This window comes from Phoenix dactylifera, chromosome 11, assembly GCF_051530095.1.
Source record: "Phoenix dactylifera cultivar Ajwa chromosome 11, Ajwa_hap1_PhDact_Kaust_v1.1, whole genome shotgun sequence".
Classification (NCBI taxonomy): domain Eukaryota; kingdom Viridiplantae; phylum Streptophyta; class Magnoliopsida; order Arecales; family Arecaceae; genus Phoenix; species Phoenix dactylifera.
The window spans coordinates 23,993,336-24,015,003 of record NC_143200.1 but is presented as its reverse complement, the minus strand read 5'-3'; the positions used below and the strand labels follow the sequence as shown (position 1 = coordinate 24,015,003).

General features: G+C 40.7%; 3 protein-coding genes across 3 annotated transcripts in view; 2 read left to right on the top strand and 1 right to left on the bottom strand.

Moving 5' to 3' along the window:
* LOC103710049 (AP-1 complex subunit gamma-2) overlaps nt 1-8,101 on the top strand; it is a 39,064-nt gene extending 30,963 nt beyond the window's left edge. The window contains exons 14-19 of the mRNA XM_039128111.3: nt 31-302; nt 1,277-1,384; nt 1,474-1,539; nt 1,633-1,808; nt 5,471-5,575; nt 7,653-8,101. Of these exons, the coding sequence (XP_038984039.1) occupies nt 31-302; nt 1,277-1,384; nt 1,474-1,539; nt 1,633-1,808; nt 5,471-5,575; nt 7,653-7,748 (823 nt within the window). The 3' untranslated portion in view covers nt 7,749-8,101. The remainder of the gene's footprint in view (nt 1-30; nt 303-1,276; nt 1,385-1,473; nt 1,540-1,632; nt 1,809-5,470; nt 5,576-7,652) is intronic.
* A 2,135-nt stretch (nt 8,102-10,236) lies between these two features.
* On the top strand, nt 10,237-11,304 carry LOC103710047 (uncharacterized). Its single transcript, XM_008795632.6, has one exon. It carries the CDS (start codon nt 10,376-10,378, stop codon nt 10,892-10,894), a length of 519 nt encoding a protein of 172 aa, XP_008793854.3. The 5' UTR covers nt 10,237-10,375; the 3' UTR covers nt 10,895-11,304.
* Nucleotides 11,305-17,649: 6,345 nt separating this feature from the next.
* Nucleotides 17,650-20,234, bottom strand: LOC103710046 (RING-H2 finger protein ATL46-like). Its single transcript, XM_039128114.3, has 2 exons — nt 19,933-20,234; nt 17,650-19,505 (listed from the first exon to the last, which is right to left on the bottom strand). The coding sequence occupies exon 2, from the start codon at nt 19,446-19,448 to the stop codon at nt 18,243-18,245; it is 1,206 nt and encodes a 401-aa protein (XP_038984042.3). The 5' UTR covers nt 19,449-19,505; nt 19,933-20,234; the 3' UTR covers nt 17,650-18,242.
* Between the last annotated feature and the right edge of the window lie 1,434 nt (nt 20,235-21,668).

Below are 21,668 nucleotides of genomic sequence, written 5' to 3'. Positions count from 1 at the left end.
TTTGATTTGAGTGTTATGGTGCATATATAGGTCTTCTTTGGTTGAAAGGATGCCTGTTCTGGATGAGTCGGCTTATATTGGAAAGAGAGCAGGCTCCTCACAAGCGACCCTTTCAGCAGATAAATCTAGCCAACCAACCTCCTCTGGAGCTTCCTCACTGAAGCTTCCGAATGGTGTAACCAAACCACCAGCATCTCCCCTGGTGGATCTACTGGATTTAAGTTCAGATGATGCACCAGTTTCTACTTCATCCACTACTGAGTTTCTGCATGACTTGTTGGGTGGTGATTTGATAAGTCCAGGTTTTATATTTTTCCTTTTTGATAATCTTTTTCCTGCCAGTTGATTTGACTGATGTATTTGGTCATTTGATTTTCCTCTCATTGTGCATTTGTTCAATTGTTCTTTTATTATACATGTCCTGCATTGTGATGCATAATAACCAATGTCTCAGCCAAAATTTTCCCTAAATTCTGGATTTATAGTTTTGAATACTAAATAGCTCGATCAATGACTTGAGAAGCTGAACTTGGGTTTGGACCTGGGTTCAATCCTCTCAGTTGAGCATAACTGCCTATAGCCCAAGCCATCCTACTCAAAGTGCACCGCGCAATGAACTTCTAGGACAGGGTACACCCTTTAAAGTTTAATCGCCTTTTTGCCAACCTTCTTTTTGTCCTTAATGTTTGTTACAGGAAGTGGTAAAGAAGCTTTCATTGTGAATTATTGTCAAGATAGTGTTGAAATGATATTTATTATCTTATGGACTGGGTGATGATTGTCAAGGATGAAGCAGATGCATGATCCTTGCTTTCTAAGTTGCTATATAGGCGTGGAAGTAACTTTTCTTCTGTTAAATATTTATTCTATGGGGAGATACAATAGAAAGGTCTTCAGAGTGAAGTTTTACAAATCCATCATCAAATGGATCCTTATAGTAGTGGCTCCAAAAAATTTCCCTAAAATTTTTTTTTCTCTGTTGGTCTTGCATGGTAACCTATGATGAATCTGGACTGTGGTTGGTTATCGCTACCTCGGTTTAGTGATACTATAGGTGAAACAATGACCTGCAGCTTAAAATTCCAAGGAACATATATATATTCCTTGGAATTTTAAACTGCAGGTCGTTGTTTCACCTATAATACAGGTTACATATAATCTAAGTGCTCTTTAATCATTATCTGCTGACTTTCGAATTTTGATTCTTGATAATTGGAATATTATCAAAATGGAGCCATATTAATTGGTTTGTTTTGTGTTGTATCTCCATGTTTAGCTCCATCAGGGGGTGGAGGTACAGATATTCTGATGGATCTTCTATCAATTGGATCACCTTCCGCATCAACTGATATACCAGTGCCTAATACTATTTCCTCCAAGCAAGGTAACAAATATTCTGTTGAGGAGATTGTTGTCACCTTTATTTACATCTTAATCCCTGGATTCTCAAGTATCAGTGCTGGATTATTGTAGGGAATGCACGAGAGCCTAAAATTGCTCCGGCTCCAGTAATGGATTTGTTGGATGGCTTACCATCAAGTACATCTTTTCCACATAAGATCTTTTGGTGCTTATGTTCTTAAGATGGCGGAGTAATGAACAGTATAATTACATTTTTTTTGCTATAAACAGGAAATGAGAATCCAGTTTATCCATCTATCATGGCTTTCGAGAGCAGCACCTTGAAGATTACATTCAGCTTCACAAAGCAGCCTGGAAATCCACAAGTTACAGTGATCCAGGCTACTTTCACAAATTTGTCATCTAGTGCTTACACAGATTTCATTTTTCAAGCAGCTGTTCCAAAGGTATTGTAATGTGTACTAGATGGACTTTTTTCTAAAGCATCATTAGTTTCTTATTTTGCAGTGTTTATTGTTTCTTCCCCCTTGAAGATATCTTGTCATGAGATAATATGTTTGTTATATTTTAAGCATATTATATACTTACTGGTTTTTTCTTTAAAAACAAGTTGTCGACTGTACTGTGGAGCTTCCATATTACTACGAGACATGATACTCCTTGGAAGGTAGCCTAAAGGGTGCAAATTGTGTTACAGTAGTACTAGTCTAGGGAAAAAAGTCTAATTAATTTAAGCTGCATAAGTGCAGCTATCTGTTATTTGAACATTCTGACATCTTGGGAAACCCCAGTGCACATGCAGGTTACTGTTTTGTACATGCTGATTTCCCTCAAGTCAAGCAGGTAATGGTTCTTCATGAACAGCTTAATGTTGTGCTTGCCATGTGAAGTGTGTCTGTGAGGCTTCTCCATTTCTTTCTTTTCTGTTTTGGGAAAAGGCAGTGAATTTTTGGAAAAGGCAGGGAAACCCACCCAAAGAATTACTGAGAATTACTGTGTCAAATACATAGGGAATGACCTTCCAAGAGTCAAACATAGAACATCCTCCATTTTGAGGAGAGTTGCAACTTGTGTCTGCCAGATTTTTCACCCATTGAAAAAATTTGATGTGTCAAACATAATAAGTACTTGATTCCAAACATGTCATTCAAGCCCTTTGCAATTTGTGTGGTGAAAAGTGTTATCTTAGATTATCTTTCTCCTTCCGTGGCCAATCATATTAGTCATCAATATGCAAATATGGACATTTTTTCTGCTGCATATCTACTTATTAGAAGGATGCTACTTTGATGGATTAATAATTTTATTACGTTTTATTTTTGTTTAGCAAGTTATTGGCTTCATAGGAAGAGCACTGATTGAAGACTGATTAATAAGTAAAGACTAATGTTGCACAACCAGAGGGTGTCTGTTTCTTTCTCCATTCTGCAGATTACCATTCCACTTTCTAAACAAGGTTAATCATTTGGATTGTGAGATGCTGAGGCAGTCTTATAACTTTGACCATATAAAGTGGCTTCCTTGATGTTGAGAAAATCATACCCTTAAGCTTTGGCTGTGATCATCCATTGCCTTGATTTAGGGAGATAAATTATGAGTGAAATTTATGTGAGCCAATTCTTCCCTACCTTTTGTTGAATTAAGATGACTATCATAAATACAATCAAAGCCTTTATCTTTATTCCACATCAACCTAGAGCAGAAACTTTCACTTTGTTCTCCTATTCCTGCCCAATGGCTGAACTTGGATAGAAGGATGGTCAATGGTATGGTCGTCACAATAATGACTACTAGATTTTGATATGTGATAAATATATGCATATTCATTCACGATCATGAACTGCACATGTTCCCAATTATCGAGTCCACGTTTCTGTCGGTGGGATGCGCGGACCAAGGGGAGGGGTGTCGTTCACTCCACTTACAGGCAAGGTCTGCCGTACCGGTATCGGTCGGCGTACTGGTGGCGGCCCGGACCTGTACCGTACTGGTCCGGTACCGGTCCCGTACTGGTTTTGGATTCAATGCTGATCTACGCTGATCCCGTACCGGTCTCGTACCGGTCTCGTACCGGTCCCGTACCGGTTCTTCCATGATAAGCTACTGGTACCGGATTCCACGCTGATCCGATACCGGTTCGAGGCCAGACCGGTACGCATAGGTACGACAGACCATGCTTACAGGTGTTATTCACCCAAATGGACTTGCTGATTTAGCATGCCTTCGAGTTATCTTATTTTCCATGCATTAGATAATTATTATGTTTATAAATTATAATGTCATTAATCCTTCCAAGTTGTAATTGGCACCCTCATCTGATCTCAATTTAACTATTTAATAACCACTGAAGGGTTCCTGGATGCGTAACCAAGGTATCTGTGAGACATCGCATATATGGAGGGTAGATGCAATTGGAATGGTTTGTTGGAGTCTTGAGTTGCGCTTATATGAGAGATATGTTGATATGCTTATAGTAGAGCTCATCAAAATCCGGGCCGGGCTCGGGCCGGGCTCTACAACAGAAATTAGGCCCGATGGCTATGTTCAGGCCCGGCCCGGCCCGACTGTCGGGCTTAAATTTTTGTTCAGGCCCGATCCGACTTTATAAATCTGGTTCTAGGCCCGTCTAGCCCGGCCCGACCCGATAGGCCCGATCCGACAGGCCCGATTTTTTCTTTGTTTGGAATATGGAAATGGGCCAGAATGGCCCGACCAGGCCCGGCCCGATTTTTTTGGTCGGGCCGTTTTTCTTGCCCAGGCCCGACCCATGGGTCTTTTCTTAATGCCCAAGCCCGAAAAATTTCGGGCCGGGTTGGGCGGGCTGGGCGGGCTAGAAGGCCCGTGATCAGCTCTAGCTTATTGGGTAGTTTCTGGTACTTAGAGAATATCTGGATGGAGAGATCAATAATTTCTTCAGTCCTTTCAATTGGAAGCATCGGTTCATGTTTCTCGCCCATGTAGGGTAGTTAGTTAGGCAGGCAAACATCTACATGAATTGGATTTACATGCATAAAAATAGCTGTTTTAAGGAGATTCTATTCATTACTATTGGCACTTGCATATCTTCTTATTCATTTTGAGTTCGAGGTCGAACATAAATAATACTAGGTTAACTTCAACTTTTTAAATCCTTGAATTTATCAATTTTTCCATTATGTTGTCTTGTTGTACGGTATCTTATGTAACCCTCGTTGGAGCCTTACTGTTTGAGGCCGAGGATGCTTTGTTGTGCTTGCTTCCTAAGTCATTGGTTCTTGCCTTTCTCATGTTCAAGTTCATGTGCAGATACTGTCATCGTACAACTGTTTCAATGCCCTTGACCTTATTATTCTTTTTTTCAAGTGTAGTAGAGGATCCTTATGAATAATGGGACCAGTATGGTTGCTTCTTGTTGCATGAGATTAAACTATGAAATGTAGATCTCTTTACTGGTCAACTAGCCATATAGGTTTCGTGGCAATTCCCCTTTCCTATGTATGCCTTCCTATGATTTCAGCACCAGTTTTAGAAGGCTAAAGTCAGATTGATATCCAATTGAAATAGCTGCTCGATCCTTCCATAGAGCCTTTTAATTTTGAGTTGTCTTCTGTAGTCAACTACATATTTGATGGGCAAAGGGTTGGGTGATTATGATGATGACTGTATTAGATTACTTTATAGCAAGTAATGCCCTTTGGGGAATATAAAAATTTTTGATACTAAAACATCTGAAACTGCAGCAATAAAATGCGTTCAGAATTACCTATTGCACAAGGCTCCTGAAATTTTAGATATATTTATAGGTTTTTGTACAAATATGGATGATCATTTGAATCTCTGATTGTCAGAACACAAATAACAACATTTGTTCATATGTTTTGTGATTGCCTGTGATGGGGTGTGATATTAATGTATATAAATTGCACTTCTTCATGGATATTAATTTAAATTCCAGTTGTACTTTCTTGTTTAAGCTTTCCAAGAGATGTGTTAATAGATTCTTGGATGTGGATTGGCTGATAGGATAAGATATTTAAGTTATCAATTTTTTTCCGTTATAGTTTACAATTTTTAGTTGGAGACTTAAAAAGCATTTCACTTATGATACTTAAATGCATGTATTCCCCAGTTCATCCAGTTGCAATTAGACCCTGCTAGCAGCAGCACTCTTCCAGCCGGTGGCAGTGGAACTATTACACAAATGCTAACTGTCACTAATAGCCAGCATGGGCAGGTACTTAAGTTTTGAATTCCATACAACTTTCATATGTTTGGTTTTACACTATTACCACCAAGATATTCCTGCTTTTTGTTTGCTTATATAAACTACGGTTTATTTATATTCTCCATCATCCTTAAGCAGTTATGTTTAGCTTCAAAGTCAACATTAGGGCCATAGTACGTGCAAGTTAATGGGGAATCAGAAGGTGTTGGCAATTGGACTTGGGGAAAAATAGGAAAGAAGAAATGTAAATGACATGTAGAAGGATTTAAGGAATAACAAACTTGAATACTTGAGTAATCTAAACTATTTCTCCATATTACTAACAGATGCCTTCTCCACAATCTATTGTAAATGGAACAAAATCCAAAGTTTGTGAATTGTTAAGTTTATTCAAATTGAACATTTAATGAGAACTATAGTCAAATGCACCTCAATTGGCATTAATGATTACTTTATATATGAAATCTGTGATCTTATAGTCAAGTTGACTTGACCAACACTACCAGATTATTGGTAATTTTGGAGAACTGGATGACGTTGCAGTGCTGCACTTATCTGCAATTGATTTTGCCATATCAAGTGCATGCTTAATCTGTGGGATTGTTCGAAACCCTATGGTTATGTATTCATTTTTTATTCACTGTTGGTCAAAGTCTGATATTCACTTGTTGTGAGTTGATGAATTAAAGCATTGTCTGGCTGTTGGAAATTGCCCAAAGGCCAGTTTATCTGGTCTCTCAGAAGTGGATTCATCAAAAGATGATACTATTTTTTATTACAGATATGAACAATGCATAATTTGGTCCAACTCCCTGGCAGTTGAGTCTATGGATATTATGACAGCCAAGGAATTATGGGAATTTGAGAGCAGTGACTGCATTAGCATACTAAATGCTGATCAAAGCTTAGCTGGTTCTCAGGCATTATTCACAACCAGAGTGTACATGGATGTGTGCATTTGTGCAAGCAGATGTTGGTGGGGTGCATCTCTTAATGTGTGCATGGGTATGGGTGCATGGGGGTGCATTTATATGTGCTCATGTCTGCTTGCATATTGTGTGTAATCTCAAGGGCATGGATAGTTATTTAAATATGTCAAGCAGTATCAGGGCTGAGTTCTTGGTTTGGTGGGGACTCCCTAAACATACAAAACCAATTCTGATAGTGGCTTTACTGGAATTTGAGTGGAGTGATGATTCGGGACCTTTTAGCCATGCTGATATTTTGAGTTCCTGTAATCTAGGTGTCATTGACAGCATGGCTGCTGAAGTTATTACTGATGAGGCTGTTAAGTAACCTGAGGAAATTAACCTTGTCAACATCTGGGTAATTGTAATGCAGCTTTTTGCACTCATATTAACTGGTACATGATTCGAGACCTTTTAGCCATGCCTTACTCAAGAAGCAGCCTTCTGCTTTTTCTGTTTTTATTAGAGGGGTGGCCAAGACCAGAAGTCTAGAACGCTAAAGATTAAAATCTGAAGAAAGAACAACCCACTCCAGCAGCAGTTACAAGTAGAGATAAGTCATTAGGTAAGTCAGTCTCAGCTTCAAACTCCTCGGTCATGGACAGAATCCTTTTGACCTGCCAATCTGCTGGCTGATTTCTTTTCCTGAAGTTGTGGCTTATCCTGGATGCCAGCATCCAATATAAAGGCATCCTACTGCTCTAGTTTCGCATTTTGGTAAACCATCAATCAGCCCATTGGCTGGGAATTGAGGAATGGAGATCCCGCTCCTTGACCTTGTGATAAGTTGATAAAAAAATAACATTTTCAGTGTTTTACTACTGCATAATTAAAGAATGGTGGGTATTTCTGTTACATTGAAACTCCTTCTGTGTTACATTTCACCGTGGACTCTTGTATTTACATTCCAAGCCCTTGGACCTCCTCTAAATTCATTTCAACTTATGACCTTTGTTTCATCTGCTATGACAATTATTACCCAGAACAGTTAAAAGTAGCATTATGCTCTCGAAGAATACCTGTTATTATGCATCTGTTAACGTGGATGTATCCTGGTTCAGTTTTTGCCTTCGTAATGTTACTTCACAGAGTTAATGGTGCATATTTTGCTGTTTCAGAAAGCCCTTGCCATGCGTGTAAGGATGGCTTACAAAGTGAATAACCAAGAAAAGTTGGAACAAGGACAGATCGACAATTTTCCTCCTGGTTTATGAGCCTGCTGTTTGGTGCCCAATCGTGTGCTAGAGTTTTTCCTTTAATTATTTATTTCATGGAGGGTTGCCCCCTTTTTTCCTTTTTTGCTTCAGAGGAGCCTTGGACGATCTAGGCATTTTTTCGATTGTTCCCATATAATGTATAGAAATTGGCATTAATACAGCATTCTCAAGTTCTGGTAGGTATGAAGTACACTTACTGTTAATATACACCATGCATTTCCTTTATAGGGATGCAGAACTGATTCATTTTCCTGGGCAGGGAAGAGTTTGTTGTACGGATGTAATGTTCAATTTATACTTTGTGAAAGTAATTCATCATTCATCAATGCTAGCGTTTTTTCCCCCTGAAATTATGTGTCTACTCTTCTCTCCCTCTATATATATATATATACACCTGAAATTGAACTTTGCCGGAGAGTTTTGGGCGGCATGAGTCATCTGCAGTGAAATGTATCATGGCCTCTTTCCACTGCGTTCAATCTCACTCTATGTGACACGTACTCTAGTTCTCCATGTTCCTGCTAATTGTATGACCGTACCGGCCCGTCTCTTTTAATGCGTGCGCGCACCAACCAACCTACCTGCGTGTGTGTGACCGGCCATCGAAGTGCTTTCTCGGAAAACAGTTCCTTCTTGTTGGGTTCCAAACAAAAAACTCGGTTTATGTTTCTATCGTCTCTGTCTGGGGAGGCTAATTAAGGACGTGAATACGGGCACTAGGGGTCCTATTCCTACTTTGCCGATAAATATTTGGAAAAGAGTGTTTTGCGTTCTGTTCATTAATCACCTCAATCGATTTGTCGAATCGCACGGACTTGTTTACGAGATTCATCAGTCAGAATATATAAACAATTGAACTAACTAAAATGCGCAAGAGACGGTGCCTATTTGGCCATTCAATGGATGCACATGCATGGACAGAATTTTGCGTGTTTGACATGATTCGTGCTTTTGATGAGAAAGGGAGAAGAGGGAAATAATGCAGGTCTTGCCGAGTAAAGAAGTGCAAAAATATCAAATATAGGGGACATATCATGTCTTTTTCTTTAAAATTATAAATACAAGGCATATCGTGGAATGGATTTTTAAGATAATGGGAACTTGTGGAGAAGGATCACCGGATAATTCTAGCGGTAATGCTGAAGGGTGCTTGTCCAGTCACCGAATCATTGGATGTGAGGATTGATGTTATTCATACAAATCGATGTAATACATGAGAGTTGGTTTGAATGGCGAGTTAACGTGCTATCATCATGTTAGCCCAGGATTTTCTTTGCAACCTTCTGGCACGCCAAACTACTCTCCTTTCTACCATGTATCCACCATCTAATCTAGACTTTCTTGTTTCTTGTGGGGATACCCCGCTTCACGGTGAAGGTATTTGGGAACTTGTGGAATCAAGAAAGAAGCAACAGAATCATCACCTGTGCAACATTAGGAGGAAACTTTTCCTCTTATCAGTTGCTTGGAAGGAGCCGCAGAAAGCAGCCCAAAAGGAAAAAAGGTCTCTGACCAGTAATGAAACATTTGACGCAGATAGTATACAAATTGTGCACCAAAGCTGACCAAGGCTAATCTCACAGAAGGATCCGATCATCAACTTGAATGCCTACCAAGACCGATTTATAAGCAAACCCAGTGGATCCTGAAATTTCCAACCTGCTTAGATTATGAGAATCTCTATTACACCACCACCCTCCTAAAAAAAAAGTCATTCACTATGACAACAAGGAGCATATAATTGCATATCTATATAAAAAAAATACCTCCATTATTCTGCTCCATCAACTGCTTAGTTCTTTGCACCAGTCAAAAGATTAGTACAATATACATAAAGTAGAACAAGTCTAGTTGCAGCGCAGCCATCTCCCAAGCCCTTTATCAACGCTCCACTTGGGAGTAAAGAATAAAGCAGAACCAATAGCATTGAGTGATGCTAGGGGCCAAATCATAAAAAGAATTCGTTTTTCTTCACACAAAATCACAACAAGATCATCCACCACACGCAAATCTCAAATCACTCTAAATTTTTTAGTCATTCATCCGCATAAATTTCAAAGTGACCCTCCAGATGATCCAACAGCTTCATGCAAATTGCACCCTGTGAATTGAGAACGGATTCAGTATGTGTATCATCTAAGGTATAAAGAGCATGATAATTTGACGTCATCGTCAGTTAACTTCAGTTCCAAATTCAACGGTGGAAATCAAAAGCTACGGTTGTGCTCGTTGCACTTAACCCAACACCTTCTTCCTCGGAATATTCCATTGTCCTCCTCTGGACCTAAAAAAGTAGTGATGGCTGATTTGATTTGATGCGGGACGGTCAGATGGGTCCCATCTCCGACGCTCCCTCTTCCCAGTTCCCACCCAGGCGTGCCAAGCGCCACATCAGCACAGTCTCCCCGATTTGACCGGTCCACTCCAAGATATCAAACCCATCCCGTTCCTCTTCCCCATTTCTTCAGGCTCTCCAATCGGTTCTCTCTCTCAGGAGAGGGAGGACGGCGACGACGACCTAAGGGAGAACAATTAGCGCCGGAATTAGGATCAGGGTTAGGGTTTCGGTTTCATCTTCTGGACTTCTCTTGCTCCGTCTTCTTCTCCCAATTCCAATTGGAGCGATGGAGGCGGAGACCCACACAGCGCCGCTTGAATTTGATGGGACGTCGACGGCCGATGCGGTATTCGCGCGAAGATGCTGCTGCTTCTGGATCCCCTGGTCCGGCGGGCGCTCTTCGTCGGGGCCGTCTTCCGTCGAGTGGTGGCAACAGGTGCGGGTCTCGGAGAGGGGCGATGAGCGAGGCGGGTGGTGGAGAAGGGGGCGGAGCGCCGTTATGAAGGTTCGTGAGTGGTCGGAGCTCGTGGCCGGGCCCCGGTGGAAGACCTTCATCCGGCGGTTCAAGCGTAACCCTCGGCACGGTGGCGGCGTCGTGCGGATGGGGTCGTCGAGGTTCCAGTACGACCCCTTGAGCTACACCCTCAACTTCGACGAGGGCCACGGCGGCAGCCCCGAGGGGGACTACACCGGCTTCCGCGACTTCTCCGCCCGCTTCGCCGTCCCGCCGGCTCCCGCGACGTCGTCCGCGAACCTTGCCGTCCGGGACGCCCCGCCGGTCTTCTCCACGGCCGGCGGTCGTTGAGGTCGGAGATGGCGTGCGCCGGAGGGGTTTCTAGAAGCGACAGGAGGGGAGAGTTTTACGGCCGCACGTTGCTGGATTTTTTTTATTGTTTGTTTTGTTCTATTTTGCTCCTTTAATTTATATATATATATATATAGTAAAAATGCAGTCGTTTTTTTTTCTTAGCTTTGGTTGCGTTTGCTGGTTGGAGAAATTATTAGTGGTACTTCGAAAATTTGTTGTAAAAGTGTAATAAGTGGGAATTATTCGTGGCTTTTGTTTTTCTCCCCTCTCTCCCTGTTTGTCATGTTATGCTGACTTCTTGAAATTGGCATCAATTTACAGCTAATGTAATGGTTGGATATCACTGTCATCCTTAATGAATACAAAATCCTTAGAGGAGCCTGCTGGGACACCTCTATTACAACTAATCTGTCTGCTGTTGGGTTCAATGTCTTGCTTTCTTTTTGTAAATAAATGTTGAGCAAACGGCTAATAAGGAATTTTGTTGACCCAAATGCCCAAAGGATTTTTCGAATTTTCAATGAATGGGTATAATTACCATCTTAACTCGTATTATTTTGTTTTGTTATTGCCCACAACGCTTTGCTTTGAGCTGGCACTCCCTGTTATTGTTCCGGTGAATTACACACTCAAAAGCATGTTCGAGCCTGATAATCCGTCCAATCTGTCTTATACAAACCCATTGAAGCCCCAACTTTGATTTGTAGGAACAAAAAAAAGACTCATAAAGATTGGGTTTTTTTTTTTTTTTTTGGGTTAACACAAGATTCGAGCTAGAAGGTGTTGGGTTAATGTATACCGTGCTCAAATGGATTTTCGAGCCTACAAATTCAGTAAAAAATTCAGACCAAATCTTACTGAATTACCAGAATAAGCCCTATAATACTTCAAATCTAAAGGCATGAGATATTTTAAGTTTTTGCATAAGCAGCTCCAGTTAATTCCCGTAAAAATTTGGACGCGGTCCTGACACCCAGCTTTTGCGGAAAACATTTCATCCCCAAACTCGTCCCCGCGCCAAACTGGATTTGGAAAAAAGCCCGATCTATATAACTTGCATGGGACTGAAAGCAGTCCACGTTGCCTCTTATATTGTACGTCATGCTGGAGAGTTTCTATGAACGTCCACAGTAGAGCTCCCGCCTCTATTATATTTTTTACTTTCTTCTGACTTGGCAGAATGTACTCACGTTAGAGCTATATTAATCACCGTTTTAATTAAAAAAAAAAAACAGCCCATGTTGGCGTTCACCGAGAAAAAATGTTAATATGATATTATTAAATAGAGACTATAGAAAGCTAGAGAGGATGAGTTCCATCCCTAAAGACAGCGCTGTGCACATTCTCAAAATAATATGACCATTGCATGGCATTTTACTCCATTAAGGTTCAATTCACAACCCAAACTAGAATTTTTTTTTTCGTATTAAACACTAGGAAATGCGGAAAATTCATGATGTAAAACAGTTCCATAAATACGAACAAGGACTGAAGAAGGAACACATACTAACCAATTTTTGCATACAAATAAACATATATTAACTTAAACTCCTAACCAGAATCAAAGTCATATATGAATATAGCTAATTAGGCATTAAATGGAAGCATTCACCTGCAACAGAGTAGCATCCGATCCCCGAACGTGACCTCCAGCTTGTAGAGTTGTATCACTCCCTGCCATCCTCCAGAAAAAAAAACTCAAATTTTTCCCTCTCGGGCACGATCACGGCCCTCACGCGATCCCACAAGCCGAACGCCTCCATGAACCGCTCCGCAACCAGAACCCTGCGTCGAGCACAGCCCTCCCGACGCGGTTCCGGGTCTCGGCGGTCCCGACGATGATGTCGTCGTCATTGGAGCGGAGGACGGCGCGCTAGAACTCCGGGGAAGGCCGTACGTATTCGCTGAGGAGGCAGGCCCTGTCGGCGGCGACAAGGAAGTCGAGCTGGAGGCGGCCAAACCCCCCGGCACTTTCGGTTGCGGCGGGTGGTGGCGATCTCGCCGGCCAAGACGAAGCCCCACGGCGCCCGTGAAGAACTCGAAGAACTCCCGCGCAACGGCCGTCGGCGGGGTGTTGGGTTCAATTGGTTTACGTGACATGAGCCTTGCTAAGTTCATCCCACCACAACCCTGATGGCCGAAAGAGGTGTAAAACCAGTTTTTGATGCAATTCATTAGGGGTTGAGGGATTAGTGTGTAAATCTGGGGTCCAAATATTTTGTCCGGCAATTATCGGAAAACCAGAGCTTATAGCCACTTTTTTTTTCCCCTAGATCTTTCGCTAAATACCCAGTATTTTCCTAGCCAAAATCATTCAACCTATTTAAAACCAATAGGTTTCTCATGCAATGTAGTATCTCAAGATTTTTTTCTAATCTTCGAAAAAAAAAATACAGAGTCTTTACAATGCAACTGCACTTTGAGATCACGAAGTTTAGGTTCCAATAGCATGTCATTTAAAAAAAAGAAACACCAATTTTAGCTTGCTTATTGTGTAGCATACCGATCAGAAGAAAAGGGAAGAAAGGAAATATTTCCATTTAATGATTCAGCCACTGGTTCAGCTAGACTTGATATCCTAATAGAACTGACAACAAATGAGGGAGAATAAAATCCTCTCAAAAAAAGATGGAGGATAGATTTCAAATTCGAGACAACTTACTCGTGCATGCCTCATCAATGAATAATAACTAATTAATACTTGATGTCCCAATCTCAAGGCTACTAGTGGAATCAAAACAGACAAATTAGTAATCCAATTCAATCTCTTCTTAGAACCCTAAAGATAATGTTTGTATTCAGAATCTGTACTCCCATCTTTTCTTCTGTTTCTCAGTGAAAGCTTACAAGATTGGCACTTATTCTGCAGCTATTCCAATAAAGAGCTCGCCAATACGAGTCTCATCTCGTTCCTTGTAGGTCCTCACCCTTGGATCCATGAGCAATGAAGCTCCAATCATCAAAGGATATAACGGCGGTGAAGATTTTTACAAAAGCTTTAAATCATTTTGAAAATTCCTAATTGAATTTATTAAATGCTGCTTATAGTTAACAATAATATTATAGGACATGGGTAGGTCCTTACCCTTCAATATTCAAAAGTTTACTTCAAGTGATTAATTTCTGAAGATTATCATACTTGGCATGGTAAGTTTTAGCATTAGCAACGCAATATTGATGAATAGGTGAACATAATCGTGAAAGAAGAGCACTTCGGCTTCCTATAGGCATGATGCAAAAAGTACTAATAAGTGATTTTAGTTAGTATTTACAGCAGAATTGGAGGAGAATCCAGTCGATTTGTTCGGGTCTAAATCTATCCTTTATTTCCTGAGAAACTAAAACTAGATGTCGATTAGGCCGCTGGCATGCCAAATTGATTAGATCAATCAATAGAATTAGGTCGCTAGGAGACTAGGTTCGACTTTGCATTAATAACAGAATTTAAATTTTTTAATATGATGAGAATATGCAAAGAAATAAAACAAATAAGGTTGTAGTAACTTACATGTAGAGAAACAGATAAATAAAGGTTGATTACATTAAAAAAAAAAAGCAATTGAGTACAAGACATCCAAGGTGGAATGGTCATCATGTTGGAGAATTTGATGTGCCGGTAAGGGCCAAGGATGCATAACCTTCTTGATGCTCTATCGATCTTGTCCAAGATGGGATGAGATTTTATATTAAATGTTAAATCAAAGTTCTTGATGCAAAATTCTCTCAAGGTTCTCAAATGGAGCCTTCTTCATGTAAATTGGTAGTTATTTCCCATTTTCTAGGTGGACTCTTATCCTGGTAACTCCCTTCCTGTTGATTCCTAGTGGTTGCCAGCACCAATAACTTTTTGTTATCCCAATAACTCCCTCTTTGTCAGTTGATTCCATAAATCACCTATCCAAATGTAACCTTTTGTACAAGTGAGAAGAAGCCATCCATGATCTCTCCAAGCATCAAGACTTAAGTTATTAATTAAAACTTGTCCGATAAAATTATGTAATTTTATCGACCACTTTGTTATAGCTGGTAGATCAACAATTAATTTTTGTATGAACACTAGTTCATCAGGGAAAATTATCATTGGGTTTTTGATTGTCCACTATTCTTTTCCTTTAAATCATGCGAAAGAAAAACTGTAGATTCTACAAACAAACTTAAGAAAGATGAAAAAAGAGAAAAGAATATCAGATTGAAAAGATTTGTCCTCAAAGCACAAACTTTCGGGAAAAGGTGGAAGATGAAAGAAGCAAAGACATAAAAAAGAATCCAGTAGAAATTGAATGCAAACAACGTTAGTACTTGGCATTGGAAGGAACGGTTACTATTTCTTTTGTTTCTGTCTGAACTAAGGTTTCTGTCGTAAGAATTTGTCCAACAATTCGGTTAGCATTGGACTCCAGAATCTTTTTTTTCCTGTCTGTCTTAGAGTGGAGCCATGGCTTTAAGAACGGAATATGGAGCAAGCGTCAGTGAACCAAAGTGCCATTATTAGTCAGGCACCTAGAAGAAGATAATGGACAGAAAAGGACTTGGCACCCAAGCCGGATGGATTCTTTATTGAGTGCAAGAACGAGTCCCACAGAGTACCCTTTCACCAAAACCACGTTGTGTTGTCCTCCAAATTGCCTTGAACTTTCTTTGGACAGAAGTCCGCAAGAAACCCAAAGGCCTTGCGTTGAATGAGGTTGTTGACACAAGGGGGTGGGGCTACCTTGCCACTGTGGTTTCCCAAACCATGAAAGTGAAACCTAAAGATGCACATAAAACTACTGAGCTGCCTCAATATGATAATTGTGATGGAAAAAGATACATTTAAGTGGTATGTTGGATAGGCTCTTCATGTAGTGACTGATCAGGATCTGGAGTAATTGCATATATATTTTTTGTCCAACTACATCCATAATATGCATGCATTATCACACATAAAATGTCCACCGGTTATCAAAGAAACCAACTATCTACAAAACTATCTAATCCAAACTATTCCGTGGCTTCCAAATTCCCTTACCGGCCTAAGGGTAAAATGTATCGAGCAATCATGGCCAAATTACATCATTTGAGCTTCGAAATAGGCCAATCAATGTAAAATTTTCTTTTTGAAAAAGATTTTGACTAGACATATTTTCTAATATGAAAAGAATAGATAAAGCGGTTGAAGATAAAATTGATGTAAAAACCGAGATCTACTTCTCGTAGGATTTTAACTTTTCATGATTATTCCTATTAGTTATATTAATTTTAGAAAAGTTGTATACTCTTTTAACTAGAAAAAGTATCTGTCTCGAATTTTAGAGGTTTTATAACTTGGTTTTGTTATCCATGATCCTACTTTTATTCATTTTTCCATTTTCTGAATTTTTTCTTAAAAAAATTGAGCTGGATGAGTGGAAAAGATTAATTACTTCTTTCTTCCTGAGCGGTTCAACAAAGCAGCAAATAGTATAGTGATATTTGAAGTTGCTTTAAAGCTAATAGTTGTTATAACTCCTACCAGCTGACCTTAGTTCTGATGGGATCTAGTGCATTAGTTCTGCCAAGACATTAATTCTCGTCAAGATACATCCCCTGTTCCTACTCATAGCATTTGCATACTATCGTTTCACCACAAACGTTATACTTCTAAATCGAACTTTAAAATGAGATTTAATGGTATTTCTTGTCACCTAACACCATGGAATCTCTTGCCCTGCCCTCCCACCCAAAGGTAAAGCTGTAACTCGGAACATCTAGAACAACATATCCATGATAAAGTGATCTTTCAGTGGCCAATGCACTATCTTGGATTGGCAAGATCATCAATCAATAGAATCTGTATGGCTCGGAGTCTGCCTGAACCAATTATACCAACGAAAGGGACGTTGTTAATAGTTGATCCACCATAAGCTGCGCTCACTGCTTCCTGCCTAAAGTCAGAGTAAACTCTTGTATTCTTTACAATTATTTATCTGATATTTGCCATAACATATATTCTATTCCCACAAAACTTCTTCTTACGTGCAACGCTTCCATGCTGACGTGGCCTGCTAATCTGGCATGCCGTGTCATCAACCTTGTAAGGGGAAATAGTGGCAATCGGATCCTACCTGCCCTCTCATCTTCTATTCCTGTTTATCTCTCTCTATCTATCCATGCTATGATCTATCTACTCACCATTATCAAACAAAGCAGGGATTAAAGGATAGGTTCAGAGAAAAGAGATCGATGATTATAACTAACACAGGTTTTGAATATCTGAAATCGTCGATTTATAGGATTAAATTCTTGCATTTATGCAAATTTCCGAAACCCTCCAGATAATATGGAGCATAAATCTGTAACTCTTATACCTCCATGATCCAGAAGTGTAGATCAAAAGGAGTAAATCTCAAAATAATTTATATAAACAAGGGATGAAATATATCTAAGAACCGGTTTCTTCTCAAGATATATAGGAGCCTTATGTACATGTGGAGAATCTAAAGGTGGGGTTAAGAACTAGGTAATGGAAAGGAATAAGCAAGAAAATTTAGCGGCTCTAGGTAGCCGGCAGCAAGATATGGTTTTGCTCAACCTAAGAAAGCATGAACTGGTAATCCTATCTTTACAAAAATTACTGAAGGCTGGTTCTGGACCTTCTGGTGCTTTCACTGTTTTTCTGGGGTAAGGGGGAGGGAATTGATGCCACTCAAATGGATGTTCAAGAATTGGCAATAGCAATGAGAAGGAAAAGAACTCTTATATCAGACATCATATCAAGGGCTTTCATCACAAGATTGCACCGTAAATTTTTCACATATTTCCATTATCTCATGGAAGAAAGAGAAACAACAAACACAAGGGGAAATAAAAAAAATAACAAAAAAAAAAAGCTGATATAGCGAGGCGCATTGACAGATGTTTTAAATCTTCAATCAGTGATGGAGCTGCAGCTCTGAGATCAGAACAAGGAGAAGGCTACAAACATCAGGGCAGTCTGAGCTCTGCATCACCGGTCTCTGAGTACCCAGAAGCAAAAGGGAACTAATAAACGCCAAAGGTGGTCTGGATTCTAGAAGGTAGATATATATCCGTGGATGGCTTGTAATTAAACTTAAGGATCACCACAAAATAATTAAGCCCTGGGTAATCCAAATTATCAGACTGCAGAACCATCTTCTGGTCACCAACTAGCTGTTCTCTGAAAAATCCATCTAACAATACTACAACTGTAACATGCAAAGAAATATAAATAAATCAAAGCAAAGAGAAGGGATAAATATGAATTTTGATGCTGAGGTTGAATAACCACAACTGAGACTTCAAAAAAAAAAAAAGGAAAAGAGAAGAGAAGAGAAGACAACAACAATAATCACAGTACATGCATGTTTCATGTATCGCCAACACCTCTCCTAGCCAATGGCAATCCCCCGTTCACAGAGGAAGCAAATGAAGAGATTGGGAGCTTCCCCTCCTTCTTGTTAGACCACTGCCAGATCTTTGACACTGAAAAGCTTTCACCTTTGCTAGCTATCCCTAGCCTCTTCCCCTCCCAAACCTCATGGCTTGTTGAATTTCCACAAGCTCCCCTTCCCCGGACCCCTTTACCATTTCCAATCCTAGAAGAGCCAGTGCAGAGAGACACTTGGAGATTTGCCTCCCCGAGAACATACTGATAAGAGCACATGGAGTAGCATCTCCTTGCATCCAAACTACTGCTGCTGCTCTCTCCTTCCTCTCTTCTCACATTACCTCTAACATTGCCATTACCATCGACATCATCACCACCAGCACCACCATCTCTATCGCCCGGGTTCTTAAATTTCCCAAGCCTCACTGGGAACACTCTCATCTCAGCAGCAATCTCCTCCACCTCCGCCGGCTTCTGACCTCCAGGCACCGAGAAGCCATCCTCCCGGTCCCCTACAAAGCCGCCCTCCTCTCTTGACTCCTCAAAATCGAAAATTGGGTTCTCCATCGACAGGCCCTGCACGAAGAGCGCCCCCCGGCAGAGAGGGCAGGTGGAATTGGAGAGCAGCCAGGTGTCAATGCAGATGATGTGGAAGGCGTGGCCGCAGAAGGGGAGGAGGCGGAGCTTATCATTGGCCGCAAACTCGGAGAGGCAGACGGCGCAGTCGAAAGGCTCCTTGGCGCCGACGATCTCCTTGTAGAGGAAGACGGGCAGCGCGTCGATGTAGGCCTGGTCGAGGCCGGAGTCGTGAAGGTGGAAGAGCTGCTGGAGCTGCCGCTGGAGGGCCTCCGAGCCCGAGAGCTCCGCCGCCGCCTGGTGCCCATTAGAGTGGCTGGAAGAGGAAGCAGATGGGTGCTTCTTGATGAGGAATCTCACCAGAAGGTGGAGGAGGCCAGAGATGAAGAAGATCACCGCCAGGATTACTATGATTAGGAGGACCGCAGGGCTTATTTTACCGCTGGGGGATGGTGGGGATGGTGGGGGCTGGGAGGAGGAGAATGGGAGTGAGTCCCTCTGAAAGCTATGGAGTTGGGGAGATGGGAAAGGAGGTAAAAATCCAATTTTTCTCTTGGTTTGGGGCAGTACCGAAGCGGTTCTGGGGGATGCGGAGGATAGAACAACCATCTCCTTCCGTAGTTTGGGACCAGGCCCAAGTCATCCGAGAACAGGAGCTGGAGAAGGCTAAAAATTCAAACTTTTCAAGGTTAGAGAACTAATCCATCTCATTTGAGGTGAAAGCAGGCCAAAAGAATGATCTTTCTTTCAAAAAATTTAGATCAAATCCAGATCACAGATGGAGAAGAAGGAAGAAGAAAAAAGCTCAGTCTTTCTCAAAAAACAGAGAGGTCCTTTTCCAGCATTTAGTTGAAATCCGAATCATACAAGCAAGAGGCATGCCAATACAGAAGAGGAAAGGCTAAAAGTTCAAATTTTTTTGAGCTAAAAATACAATCCCAAGCACATGTGTAATAAACTGCTACGGCTTTAGAGGAAAAAAAGCTGCTTCTTTTTTTTTTTCCTCCCACCCTCACATCAGTTGGACAGCAAGAGAGTCGAATGAGGGGGAAAGAGAGGGCTTATTTGTTTAAGAGTGGAATTGGTGGCCTACCTCTGGTTTGGATAGTCCTCCATTAGAGAGTAGTTGGGACCTTCTTTAAGTTTTTGCTGGGGTCTCTCACTTTCTGGTTCCTATGGTTAGCTGCCTTTGTTTCTGGCTGCAGAAAGAAACCAAACCCTCAAGGGGACAATGGAAATCTTATTCTTTTCCTTCCAAAATAGTAGAGTTTATTGCCATACATTATTTTTTCAGAGTAAAAAAAAACAAAAGAAAAAAAACTGGGAGGAGGAAAGGAGCAAGGAGAGCGTTTTGGGGGCGGGGTGGTGGGAGCTCTTCCGAAGCCCAAGGTGGTTTTCCGCTTGAGGTTGGACAGGAAGAAGAGTGGTTTTGTCCTCACCGTAAAAATAAAAAGATTTTTAGACATAACCCCCTGACAAAGTTTCAATTATTAACTAGCTACAGATTTCAACTGTTTGTCTTTAACTGGTACATTCAAATTTCATTCTGACATAAACTAACGGCCTTGTTTCCCAGTTTAGTCCATAACCTCATCCGGAGGAAAATAAAAAATTTGCTAACGACTATTAAGTCCGAGGAGCTTATTAAAGAAACCATGTTTGTTGAGGGCTTTTTGCAGAAAAGCGCTTAATAAATAGAAGGCACCAAGGGTGTCTTTTGGACATCGTTGTAGAACTATAGAACGTGAGTCTGCTACATGCGACTTTGTTTGTATAAACTGTCAAGGCACGGAAGGATGACGCAACCTTGACCTGTGGTGACATCAGCATACGGATCAGGGTTTAGAAAAAATGGACGGCTCAGATTCATCAAATCAGTCCATATGGTCAGGATGATCTACAGTTAATGAAAAGGACTTCTTTTGGAGGGAAAAAATGAAAAGGACTTGGTGGCGAAAAATAGGAGAAGTGGAGGTCTTGCGTGTCGAAGGGTTGCTTGAACACCCTCAAGTTAAGCTGCCTTCCTCATTGAAACTTGGATGCTTTGCTTGAAAGATGTACCTCGTAGATTTTGGCTTAGTCAATGTTGATAACAAAATTTTATAAGTTATGATTGTTAAACTCTCCAACATAATTATTGGCTTGAGAGGCACATGCAACTGCACAAGTCCATGGCACGAATGAAGGAGAATAGATTTTGATGGTTTTCACTAAAACCTTCAACACTTCATTGTGTTTTTTTGTTATTCTAAATGATGTACTGGCAAAATTAAATAAAAGTTAAGTCACTATTTAACGTTATTTATACCTTAGCTAAGGTTTATCAGCACAGGATAGCAGCATCTTGCATGCGTTGCATCTAGTTGTTTTTGTATTGACTCCAATTTTGGGACAAATATCTTTTGGAATTTAGAAAACAAATTCAAACAAGGGTGCATAGACTAATAGAGGGACATTCGGCTGCAATTTATGAAGAGATAGGCAGTCTCATGGTTGGTTCTATCTAAGTAGATCCCAATGAAGAGGCTTTAGATAGTCGAGGCCTGGCCCTTCGACCAACCCTAGTATTGCTGTGGCCCGGTCCATTGACCATACCAATCCAACCAAAATAGCCCACTAGATGAGGTCATAAGGGAAATTATTATATCAGCCTCATATACTAATTTTTCATGATAACAAGAGAATACACACACCAATGAATACATATAGATATACAAACATACATATATATATATATATATATATATATATGAGATGTCTGCCATTATCTCAGCTGAGATGTCTGCCGAGATGATAACCATATGCTTGTGCGATGTTGGCTCCAATGCA